General features: G+C 41.5%; 1 protein-coding gene across 2 annotated transcripts in view; it reads left to right on the top strand.

The window, feature by feature from the left end:
- ADGB (androglobin) overlaps window positions 1-2,896 on the top strand; it is a 422,031-nt gene extending 419,135 nt beyond the window's left edge. The window contains exon 35 of one of the 2 annotated variants that reach the window (XM_077486347.1): window positions 2,628-2,896. In XM_077486347.1, the coding sequence (XP_077342473.1) occupies window positions 2,628-2,816 (189 nt within the window). In that variant the 3' untranslated portion in view covers window positions 2,817-2,896. The remainder of the gene's footprint in view (window positions 1-2,627) is intronic. The other variant, XM_077486346.1, reaches the window with a different exon arrangement.
- Window positions 2,897-12,873: the final 9,977 nt, after the last annotated feature.

The raw sequence follows: 12,873 nt of genomic DNA, 5'->3' as shown, positions 1-12,873 counted from the left end.
AAGCCCTGTAATGATCTTGTGTGTGGTCATTCATTTTCAAGTTACAGTGGGGAAAATAATTATTTGTTCTCCTGCAGAATTTGTTAGTTTTCCCACTACACAGAAATGAAGGGTCTATATCATAGATGTATTTTAAATGATAGAGGCAGAATATCAACCAAAAATCCAGAAAAAACACGTTAACAAATGCTATAAATTAAGTTTCAGTTCAGTGAATTAAATAAGTATTTGATCCCCAGGCAAAACATGACTTAGTAGACATGTGCACTGACAAAAAAAATAAAAAAAAATCTTTTTTATGCTTTTTTTTTAAATTTGAAAATTCAGAAATTCTAAAATTTGGATTTTCAAATTTTCAGTTTTCTGAATTTTAAAATTTTAACATTTTCAAAATTTTTAATTTTCGAATTCTGAATTTCCAAATTTCCGAATTTTGAACTTTCAGGTTTCTGAAATTTAAAATTTTTTCATTTCGAATTCTGGATTTCTGAATTCTGAATTTTTGGAATTCAAAAATTTGGAAATTTAGAAATTCAAAAATCAGAAAAAAAGAAAATCATTAAAATTCGGAATAATAACTAAATAATAATAACTAACTATTAAATTATAGGTATTGGAATTTCCTTTTGAATTTGGCTGTTTGTAAACGTAACAAATACAAATTTATCTGAAGTTACAAATTATCCAAAATAACAAATGCCGCATCTAAACAAATGTAATGGAACAAATTAATAATAAATAATAATAATAAAAAGGTTTTTATTATTATTGTTATTTATTATTATTAGATTGTTACGTTAAGATTTGTTTAGATATGACATTCGTTATTTCAGATAATTCATAACTTCGGATAAATTCATACTCGTTACGTTCACTAACATCCAAATTTGAAAAAGAAATTCCAATACCTATAATTTAATATTTATTATTAGTTAGTTATTTCAGATTTTCGAATGTTCAGATTTTCATTCTTATTTTTGGATTTTCAAATTTCCACATTTTTGAATTTTCGAATTCCCTAATTTTGAATTTTCCAATTTCCTAATTTCACATTTTTGAATTTCCGAAATATGGAATTTCCGAAACGTTGAATTTCCAAAACTTTGAATTTCCAAAATTTCGGAAATTCGAAAATTGAGAATTTTGGAATTAACGAATTTGTCAAAATTTGTTAAATAACTAATTCGGAACTAAACAAATTGCACATGTCTATGACTTAAAACTTGGTGGAGAAACAATTGTTGACAAGCACAGAAGTAAGACGTGTCTTGTAGTTGATTACCAGGTTTGCACACATCTAAGGAGGGTTTTTGATCCACTCTTCTTTACAGATCTTCTCTAAATCCTTAAGGTTTTGTTGGCTGTCCCTTGGTAACTTGAAGTTTCAGCTCCCTCCATAAATTTCCTTTAGGATTAAGGTCGGGAGGCTGACTAGGCCACTCCATGACCTTAATGTGCCTCTTCTTGAGCCACTCCATTGTTGCCTTGGCGGTATGTTTTGGGTGATTGTCAAGCTGGAAGACCCATCCACGACCCATCTTCATTGTTCTGGCTGAGGGAAGAAGGTTCTCATCCAAGATTTTACAATACCTGGCCCTGTACATTGGCCCCTCAATGTGGCAAATTTGGTATGTATCTTTAGCAGAGAAACAGCCCAAAAGCGTCATGTTTGCACCTCCGTGCTTGACTGTAGGGATGGTATTCTTAGGGTCATAGTCAGCATTTTTCTTCCTCCAAACGAGTCGAGTTAATACCAGAGTTCAATTTTGGTCTCATCTGACCACAGCATTTTCTCCAAATCCTTTGAATCATTTAGATGTTCATTGGCATGACTGTACATGTGCCTTTTTGAGGAGGGGGATTTGCTGTGTTTGGAGGAAGAAAAATGCTGACTATGACACTAAGAACACCATCCCTACAGTAAAGTACGGAGGTGGTAATATGATTTGGGGCGGTTTCTCTGCTAAATGTATACACTGACTTTGCCGCTTTGAGGGGCCAGTGGACGGGGACATGTTTTGTAAAATCTTGGATTTAAATCTGCTTGGCTCATGGATGGGTCTTTCAGCATTACAATGACCCAAAACATACTGCCAAGGCAACAAAGGAGTGGCTCAAGAAGAAGTACATTAGGGTCATAGAGTGGCCTAGCCAGTCTCCAGACCTTAATCCTGTAGAAAATTTATAGAGAGAGCTGAAACTTCGAGTTGATATTCTCTATCATTTAAGATACGCCTATGATAAAAATGATAGGCCCCTAATTTCTTTGTAACTGGGCAAACATACAAAATCTGCAGGGGATCAAATAATTATTTTCCCCACTGTATATATTTATTATCATTAGCTTTGGCATACTAGTTGTAGGAAGTAGTGGATGCAAATGGTTTGAGCGTGGTGGTAATAACAGAGTGTTTTATGTATATACCAGGGATAGGTCACTTATAGGAAGCTCCATCCTCATGGACCTCTCCACTGACCTGTTTAATGCCGCTGTATATTCCTCTTACACCAGCCTGTAGGTTATCAGTACTCTTTATTGTTGGATTTATATAATGTCAAAAAAACTCTTTCATTTAAATGTGCATTATTCAATAAAAGTAAAAAAGAAATATCATATTTTCTTACAGATTTCACTTGATAATGCCCGTGAGAGCATTCTCAGTGCCCGGGAGCAGTACCGAAATAAATTGTTGGAAGCCGAGAAAAGAAAACAAGAAAATGAGACAGCTGATGATGCTCTTGCTACCACAGAAAAGGAGAAAAGTCCATCAGCCCAGAAAAGAAAAAGTGCAAAAAGTGCTAAAAAGAAGAAATAACATTTCCATTGCCTCTCTTTCCCTATATATATATATATATATATATATATATATATATATATATATATATATATATATATATATATATAAACGTCTTCTCCTCATGTTCTATCTCTGTGACACCAATGCAAATAATGAAGCTAATAAGTGAACTATGACAGGAAATTGTAGCAAACAAGTTGACAGAGGTCCTAACCCTTTTCCACTCTTAAACGTAAAGGAAACCTGTCATGAGAACATTATGGAGGCTGCCATTGCTGATCATGCCTACTGAAAATGCTAGTTTTGCAAGACAATTATACTGATGCATTGGCTTCAATACTGCCTCTATTGATGCCAGAGACATCCAGGTAGCCAGCACTTTTGGAAGTAGATCAGCAATAGCAGCCCCTGTGCTATTTCTATACTGTTTCCTTTTAAAAATTATGTTTGTCTGGTTTTGGACTTTAAAGCTGATGTTCAGGTTTACTTTCACTTTAAATAGTTTGTGTTTGGGCCAAGCTAGCCCAAACAAACAATTTCCTTCACTAACATGTGCCCACTGAGCGCACTGTATAAACTGTATGTAGCCTCAGTAACATACAGTATACAGCACTGCGTTACGGGTTTAAGACAAGACCTTGCTATCTCACATCCAGAGAAAAATAGCATTAGGCTGGGTGGCACTCAGCCATTCATAGGCAGCTTTGTATTCTATTAATGAATGCAAAGCTTCCTCTGATTGGTCGAGTCAGAGATCCTGATGTCATCAGCCCACTTCTCTGACTCAGTCAATCAGAGAAAGCTTCATACGATTTATATAGCGTGCCCAGCAGGCGCACATGTTAGTGAAGGAAATAGTTTGTTTGGGCCAGCTTGGCACAAACGATTTAAAGTGAGAGTAAACCTGGACATCAGCTTTAAAATACATTTAAAGACAAAAAAATGATTTCTTTAATTTTGGAGTAAATATTAAAGCCCTGCCCGACTTTATTATTGATTTCGTCCCTACTGTTAAAAGTCTTTATAATTGCCAGGGACCACCCACAGTGTGAGATAAAGGGATAACAAATCTAAAATTGTATCGTCATCATGGAATAGGAATGGAGGAGGAATTTTCCAGTAGGGGCAACTGTTCCAGTGACATCTAAGAGGGCATTTAACTAGTTAACTAGTTTAACACTTCCGTACTCCATTCAAAACCTAAGAAAGCATTTTTGTTTTAGTTACCCTTAAATGTTTAACACTACCTCTGTGCCAATTTTGATTCTGTAAGTTGGGACAGTGAAATATTTAAAGCAGTAAGGGCCAATTTACATCTTGGCTTTCCAGTTCATTGTTTTAACACAGCTTATCCAAATGAATGGGCTGGCAGGGCACCCAAACTTTGAAAGAAATGCACTATTTTTCTTGTAGTGCATCATATAGCCATGAAATACATTACTGTGTATTTTGGCACACTGTGATGAACACACATTGGAGCTACAATGCCTTAGTGAATAAGGGTACCATTCAAAATAAATGGCACCACATTATGTAACGCATCTCAATGGTGTGTATCGGCCCTAAATACTATTAATTATATACTGTAGTTTGCTTATTGTCATGTGTGCCTGCTTACATTTTTCTACAATTTGTAGGATGTCATCTTTTCTCAGCTCTACTATTGCAATCAGTGTTGAGTGGAAACCTTTAGAGGCTGTAATAGCGTCACAAAGAAGTTACAGAATAAATATTATTTTGAATACCGATTTAAATTAAAATATATTTTTGTATAACCTTTACCAAAATTTTTTTTTTTTTTTTTTTTCCTTTGAAGGAAACCTGTGCTAAAGAATTATAGAGGCTGTCATTGCTGACTTCTACTGAAAATAGTACCTATCTAACTGTCATGCTGATCCAGTGGCATTAGTGCTTTTTGAATGACTGACCTAAACCAAATAATATACTATGCTTTTTTTGAGATGGAGTCTCAAAAAGTACTGAAGCCATATCAGTAAGGTAATGAATATTTTAGATGAAAGCCAACCATAGAAGCCTCCTTATTTCTCTCAGTAAAGGATCTCACCTGATATTATATAAAGCAACTAATGTGTAAAATTAAAGTGTCGTAGCATTCTTGAGTCAGATTGTAATAAACCAAAATAAATATATAATGTGCTAGTTTCATTTTTAGTTAAGTAATGAATTGTGGATACCTAATTAATTTTTTTTCATTAATAGAATAAACATGTTATACTTACCTGCTCTGTGCAATGGTTTTGCACAGAGTGGCCCAGGTCCTCCTATTCTCAGGTCCCATGCCGGCGCTCCTGGCTCCTCCCTCCTGTCAGGTGTCCTCAGAGCAAGCAGCTTGCTATGGGGGCACCCAAGTTGAGCCGCTGCTCTGTGTGTCCATTCACACATGGAGCCACAGCTTAGCCTCGCCCCCTCGGTCTCCTGATTGGCTCACTGGCTGTGATTGAGAGCAGCAGGAGCCAAAGTATTCTGCTGCTGCCAATAGCCAATCAGAAGTGCAAGTCCCCAGAGAGGCAAGGATCTCGTGAACATCGCTGGATCGAAAGGGGCTCAGGTAAGTATTGGGGGGGCTGCTCCACACAGAAGGTAAATAATGCATGCAGGTAAACCCCTTTAAGCACTTTATTTTAATAGTGTTTTCTGACATATTTTACATAGAGTATGCTAGTTGTTAGGGATGAGCCTGTGGTAACGTAAGTTCGACTTGAACATCGGGTGTTCGTTTGTTCTAAAACGAACTGAAAATATGGGGCGTTCAAATGCCGCTGAACGCTCCGTAATGCACTGCGAGACCGCAATGTATTGCTGTATGATGATTGGCCAAAGCATGCACCTGACCTGCATGCTTTGGCAGATCACAACATGCTCTGCTGAGCCATAATTGGCTAAAGGTAGGGTGCCTTTGGCCCCCTTGAACTTTTCAACCTTTTGCCACATTTCAGGCTTCAAACATAAAGATATAAGATTTTAATTTTTTTTGTGAAGAATCACCAACAAGTGGGACACAATTGTGAAGTGGAACGAAATCTATTGGATAATTTAAACTTTTTTAGCAAATAAAAAACTGAAAAGTGGTGCGTGCAAAATTATTCGGCCCCTTTACTTTCAGTGCAGCAAACTCACTCCAGAAGTTCAGCGAGGATCTCTGAATGATCCACTGTTGTCCTAAATGACTGATGGTGATAAATAGAATCCACCTGTGTGTAATCAAGTCTCTGTATAAATGCACCTGCTCTGTGATAGTCTCAGGGTTCTGTTGAAAGCGCAGAGAACATCATGAAGACCAAGGAACACACCAGGCAGGTCCGTAATACTGTTGTGGAGAAGTTTAAAGCCGGATTTGGATACAAAAAGATTTCCCAAGCTTTAAACATCCCAAGGAGCACTGTGCAAGTGATCATTTTGAAATGGAAGGACCACTGCAAATCTACCAAGACCTGGCCGTCCCTCTAAACTTTCAGCTCAGACAAGGAGAAGACTGATCAGAGATGCAGCCAAGAGGCCCATGATCACTCTGGATGAACTGCAGAGAACTACAGCTGAGGTGGGAGAGTCTGTCCATAGGAAAACAATCAGTCGTACACTGCACAAATCTGGCCTTTATGGAAGAGTGGCAAGAAGAAAGCCATTTCTCAAAGATATCCATAAAAAGTCTCGTCTAAAGTTTGCCACAAGCCACCTGGGAGACACACCAAACATGTGGAAGAAGGTGCTCTGGTCAGATGAAACCAAAATCGAACTTTTTGCCCACAATGCGAAACGATATGTTTGGCGTAAAAGCAACACAGCTCATCACCCTCAACACACCATCCCCACTGTCAAACATGGTGGTGGCAGGATCATGGTTTGGGCCTGCTTTTCTTCAGCAGGGACAGGGAAGATGGTTAAAATTGAGGGGAAGATGGATGCAGCCAAATACAGGACCATTCTGGATGAAAACCTGTTGGAGTCTGCAAAAGACCTGAAACTGGGATGGAGATTTATCTTCCAACAAGACAATGATCCCAAACATACAGCAAAATCTACAAAGGAATGGTTAACAAATAAACGTATCCAGGTGTTAGAATGGCCAAGTCAAAGTCCAGACCTGAATCCAATCGAGAATCTGTGGAAAGAGCTGAAAACTGCTGTTCACAAACGCTCTCCATCCAACCTCACTGAGCTCCAGCTGTTTTTCAAGGAAGAATGGGCAATAATTTCAGTCTCTCGATGTGCAAAACTGATAGAGAGATACCCCAAGCGACTTGCAGCTGTAATCGCAGAAAAAGGTGGCTCTACAAAGTATTAACGCAAGGGGGCCGAATAATTTTGCACGCCCCACTTTTCATTTTTTTATTAGTTAAAAAAAGTTTCAAAAATCCAATAGATTTCGTTCCACTTCACAATTGTGTCCCACTTGGTGGTGATTCTTCACAAAAAATAAAAATGTTATATCTTTATGTTTGAAGCCTGAAATGTGGCAAAAGGTTGAAAAGTTCAAGGGGGCTGAATACTTTCGCAAGGCACTGTATAATATAGTGTAGTATTGAAGTGGTTAAGGGGCTCTTCAGGTCTGGTATGGATTTTAATGGGAACCCTGCACCAACATTTAAAAAAAATGGCATGGCAAGCAAGCAACCTGGCAGGCAGCAGGAAGGGGGGGGGGGGGGTGTTGGGGGTGAGAGAGGCATAACTGAATTTCTGAATTTATTTGTTTTGGATTGCATAGGTTGTTACGGACATGTGGTGAACATTTCATGTAATTACATTTAGAAATATACTTTGTGGCGTGTTCAATACTTTTTCCCTTGCTGTGTGTGTGTGTGTCTGTGTGTGTGTGTCTGTGTGTGTGTGTCTGTGTGTGTGTGTATAAATAAATATATATATATATATATATATATATATATATATAATATATATATATATAATCTCTCACAAAAGTGGGTACACCCCTCAAATTTTTTAAATATTTTATTATATCTTTTCATGTGACAACACTGAAGAAATTACACTTTGCTACAATGTAAAGTAGTGAGTGTACAGCTTGTATAACAGTGTACATTTGCAGGTCCCTCAAAATAGCTCAACACAGACATTAACCACTTTCAGACCGGACCATTTTGCTGGTAAATGACCAGAGGTCTTTTTACACTTTGGCACTGCGCTGCTTTAACTGGTAATTGCGCGGTCATGCAATGTTGTACCCAAACAAAATTTGCGTCCTTTTCTTCCCACAAATAGAGCTTTCTTTTGATGGTATTTGATTGCCTCTGCGATTTTTTTTTTTTGCGATATAAACGTAAAAAGACCGCAAATTTTGAAAAAAAATGATATTTTCTACTTTTTGTTATTAGAAAAATCCAATAAACTCAATTTTAGTCATACATTTAGGCCAAAATGTATTCAGCCACATGTCTTTGGTAAAAAAAAAGTCAATAATTGTATATTTATTGGTTTGCGCAAAAGTTGTCACATCTACAAACTAAGGTACGTTTTCTGGAATTTACGCAGCTTTTAGTTTACGACTGCCTATCTCATTTCTTGAGGTGCTAAAATGGCAGGGCAGTACAAAACCCCCCCAAATGACCCCATTTTGGAAATTAGACCCCCTAAGGAAATTGATAAGAGGCATGTTGAGCCCATTGAATATTTTATTTTTTTGCCTCAAGCGATTGAATAATGACAAAAAAAATTTTTTTTTTTTTTTTTTACACAAAGTTGTCACTAAATGATATATTGCTCACACATGCTATGGGCGTATGTGAAATGACACCCCAAAATAAATTCTGCTGCTTCTCCTGAGTACGGGGATACCACATATGTGGGACTTTTTGGGAGCCTAGCCGCGTACAGGGCCCCCGAAAACCAAGCACCGCCTTCAGGCTTTCTAAGGGCGTAAATTTTTGAGTTCACTTCTCACTACCTATTACAGTTTTGAAGGCCATAAAATGCCAAGATGGCACAAAACCCCCACAAATGACCCCATTTTAGAAAGTAGACACCCCAAGCTATTTGCTGAGAGGCATGTTGAGTCCATGGAATATTTTATATTTTGCCACAAGTTGCGGGAAAATTACAAACTTTTTTTTTTTTTTTTTTTTTTTTTTCACAAAGTTGTCACTAAATGATATATTGCTCACGCATGCCATGGGCATATGTGAAATGACACCCCAAAATAAATTCTGCTGCTTCTCCTGAGTACGGGGATACCACATATGTGGGACTTTTTGGGAGCCTAGCCGCGTACGGGGCCCCGAAAACCAAGCACCGCCTTCAGGCTTTCTAAGGGCGTTACAGTTTTGAAGGCCATAAAATGCCAAGATGGCACAAACCCCCCCCAAATGACCCCATTTTGGAAAGTAGACACCCCTAAATTTAGGGGTACACTAGTGAGACTAGGTAATAAATGGCGGGTGCCCTGAAACTATAAAAAAATAACTAACCAACCAGCGTCACCTGTAACAGTTATATGGTGATCACTGGTGAAAGGGTTAACTAGGGGGCAATCAGGGGGCTTTATGCGGTAGTATATGAGGGTCCCTGGCGCTATAAAAAGCTGCAGCGAACCTAAATACCTACCTGCCTAACTAGCGTCACCTGTGACACTAATACAGCGATCAGAAAAACGATCGCTTATTAGGCTGGGTTCACACTGGAGCGATGTGGGAACGCCACGAATGCGCGGCGGGTTCCCGCATCGCATGCCTCCCGGCGGCAGTTCACACTGCCCTATGCGAACTGCTGGGAGTGTCAGTGAAATGTTACTGACACCCCCAGATCAGTTCGCATATCGCAGTGCGATCTGCAAACTCGGATCGCATGGAGTGAACACCCATGCGATCCGATTCTGCTGCGGGCCAAAAAAAGGGTCCCGTGCGAATTTGCGGCGGGTGCGGCGGGTGTGGCGGGTGCGGCGGGTGCGGCGAATGGCTGAACTCGAATCGCACAGAGATCGGATGTGATTTGCACTGCAGTGCGGTGCGAATCACATCCGTTCTCATAAACCGCTGCAATGTGAACCCAGCCTTAGTGACACTGGCGACGGGGGGTGATCACGGGGTTAAACCTTTATTGGGGGGGTTAGGGGGGTACCTTAGAACTAAAGGGGGCTAACCCTAACTGCCCTAACAGTTATTAGTCACAAATGACACCCGCCGGGTGATCAGGGGGTTAAACCTTTATTAGGTAATAAATGGCGGGTGCCCTGAAACTATAAAAAAATAACTAACCAACCAGCGTCACCTGTAACAGTTATATGGTGATCACTGGTGAAAGGGTTAACTAGGGGGCAATCAGGGGGCTTTATGCGGTAGTATATGGGGGTCCCTGGCGCTATAAAAAGCTGCGGCGAACCTAAATACCTACCTGCCTAACTAGCGTCACCTGTGACACTAATACGGCGATCAGAAAAATGATCGCTTATTAGGCTGGGTTCACACTGGAGCGATGCGGAAACGCCGCGAATCCGCGGCGGGTTCCCGCATCGCATGCCTTTCCGGCGGCAGTTCACACTGCCCTATGCGAACTGCTGGGAGTGTCAGTGAAATGTTACTGACACCCCCAGATCAGTTCGCATATTGCAGTGCGATCTGCAAACTCGGATCGCATGGTGTGAACACCCATGCGATCCGATTCTGCTGCGGGCCAAAAAAAGGGTCCCGTGCGAATTTGCGGCGGGTGCGGCGGGTGTGGCGGGTGCGGCGGGTGCGGCGAATGGCTGAACTCGAATCGCACAGAGATCGGATGTGATTTGCACTGCAGTGCGGTGCGAATCACATTCGTTCTCATAAACCGCTGCAATGTGAACCCAGCCTTAGTGACACTGGCAACGGGGGGTGATCACGGGGTTAAACCTTTATTGGGGGGGTTAGGGGGGTACATTAGAACTAAAGGGGGCTAACTCTAACTGCCCTAACAGTTATTACAGTCACAAATGACACCAATGCAAAAAAAAATAAAAAATGACATTGGTGTCACTGTGACTGGGGGGCAGGGGTAATTGGGGGGGTGATCGGGGGGTAAAGGGGGGGTGTGAGTGTGCCTGGCATGTTCTACTGTGTGTGTAGAGTGTTGGTGCAACTCACCGATCCGCTCTCCTCCGTGTCGGAACGAAAAATACCGACACGGAGGAGAGAATACATCACTTCCTCTCCTGTGTTTACATTACAGGAGAGGAAGTGATGTCACGGGGGATTTCTATTCGTCGGGAGCGATCGCGAGGGGGTGGCCATGAATGAATGGCCGCCCCCTCGTCCCGGATCGCTCCCGGACGAAAACCGACCGCCGCGGGAGGCAAGGGACATACATGTAAGCCCTTATGCCTGCCCGTGCCATTCTGCCGACGTACATCGGCGTGCGGCGGTCGGCAACTGGTTAAAGAGGAAGTAAACCCTGATGAGTTTAGTTCCTCTTTCATTCCCTGCAAAGGCAAAGCATAATGGACTACTATGCATCGCATAGTAGTCCATTATGTGTCACTTACCTGACACAGGAGCCAGCGAAGTCACCGCTGCCCCCTGTAGTCCGCCGCATCCATCTTCTCGGTGGGTCTCGCAGCTCCGCTGCTGTCATTCGGCAAAGCCGCGATGATGTCACTCCCGCGCATGCACATGGAGCCGAGACGTGCGGCATTGCGCGCCATCTTCGTTATCGATGATGCCACGCTCAGTGCGCCTGCACGCCACTGTCTACGGTGCATGCGCTGTAGACAGCGGTGCCCGTCTTCAGGCAAATATCTCCTAAACCGTATAGGTTTGGGAGATATTTCTTGGACCTACAGGTAAGCCTTAATCTAGGCTTACCTGTAGGTCAAAGTTGTTTGTAAGGGTTTGCAATGTCTAAACCGCTGGCAACAAAAGTTAGTACACCCCTAAGTGAAAATGTCCAAATTGGGGCCAAAGTGTCAATATTTTGTGTGGCCAACATTATTTTCCACTGCACTGCCTTAACCCTCTTGGAGATGGAGTTCATCAGAGCTTCACAGGTTGCCACTGCAGTCCTCTTCCACTCCTCCATGATGACATCACAGAGCTGGTGGATGTTAGAGACTTGTGCTCCTCCACCTTCCTTTGAGAATGCCCCACAGATGCTCAATAGGGTTTAGGTCTGGAGACATGCTTGGCCAGTCCACCACCTTTACCCTCAGCTTCTTTAGCAAGGCAGTGGCCATCTTGGAGGTGTGTTTGGGGTCATTATCATGGGCCCAGTCTCCAAAGGGAGGGAATCATGCTCTGCTTCAGTATGTCACAGTACATGTTGGCATTCATGGTTCCTTCAATGAACTGTAGCTCCCCAGTGCCGGCAGCACTCATGCAGCCCCAGACCATGACACTCCCACTACCATTCTTAACTGTATGCAAGACACACTTGTCTTTGTACTCCTCCACTGGTTGTATAAGTTTAAATAAGTTTATCTTGGTCTCTACAGACCACAGAACATGGTTCTAGTATTCCATATCCTCAGTCTGCTTGTCTTCAGCAAACTATTTATTGTGCATCATCTTTAGAAGTGACTTCCTTCTGGGAAGACAGCCATGCAAACCAATTTGATTCAGTGTGCGACGTATGGTCTGAGCAGTAACAAGCTGCCCCCCCCCCCCCACCCCTACAACCTCTGTAGCAATGCTTGTAGCACTCATATGTCTATTTACCAAAGACAGCCTCTGGATATGACGCTGAGCACGTGCACTCAACTTCTTTGCTTGACCATGGCAAGGCAGGTTCTGAGTGGAACCTGTCCTGTTAAACCACTGGCCACCATTCTGAAGCTCAGTTGTCAATATTATAGCTTAGGCCATCTTTATGTAGAGCAACCATTTTTTTTTTTCAGATCCTCAAAGTGTTCTTTGCCATGAGGTGCCATGTTGAACCTCCAGTGACCAGTATGAGAGAGTGAGAAAGATAAAACCAAATTTACCACACCTGCACCCCATTCGCACCTGAGACCTTGCAACACTAATGAGTCACATGACCACATGGACTGAAATTAGCAAATTTTTTCCCAATTTGGACATTTTCTCTTAGGGGTGTACTCACTTTTGTTGCCAGCGGTTTAGACATTAATGGCTGTGTGTTGAGTTAT

The sequence above is a fragment of the Lithobates pipiens genome, unplaced genomic scaffold (assembly GCF_037356315.1).
Source record: "Lithobates pipiens isolate NorthernLeopardFrog02 unplaced genomic scaffold, aLitPip1_a1.2 Scaffold_18, whole genome shotgun sequence".
NCBI lineage: Eukaryota > Metazoa > Chordata > Amphibia > Anura > Ranidae > Lithobates > Lithobates pipiens.
This window is presented reverse-complemented; position numbering and strand designations above follow the sequence as displayed.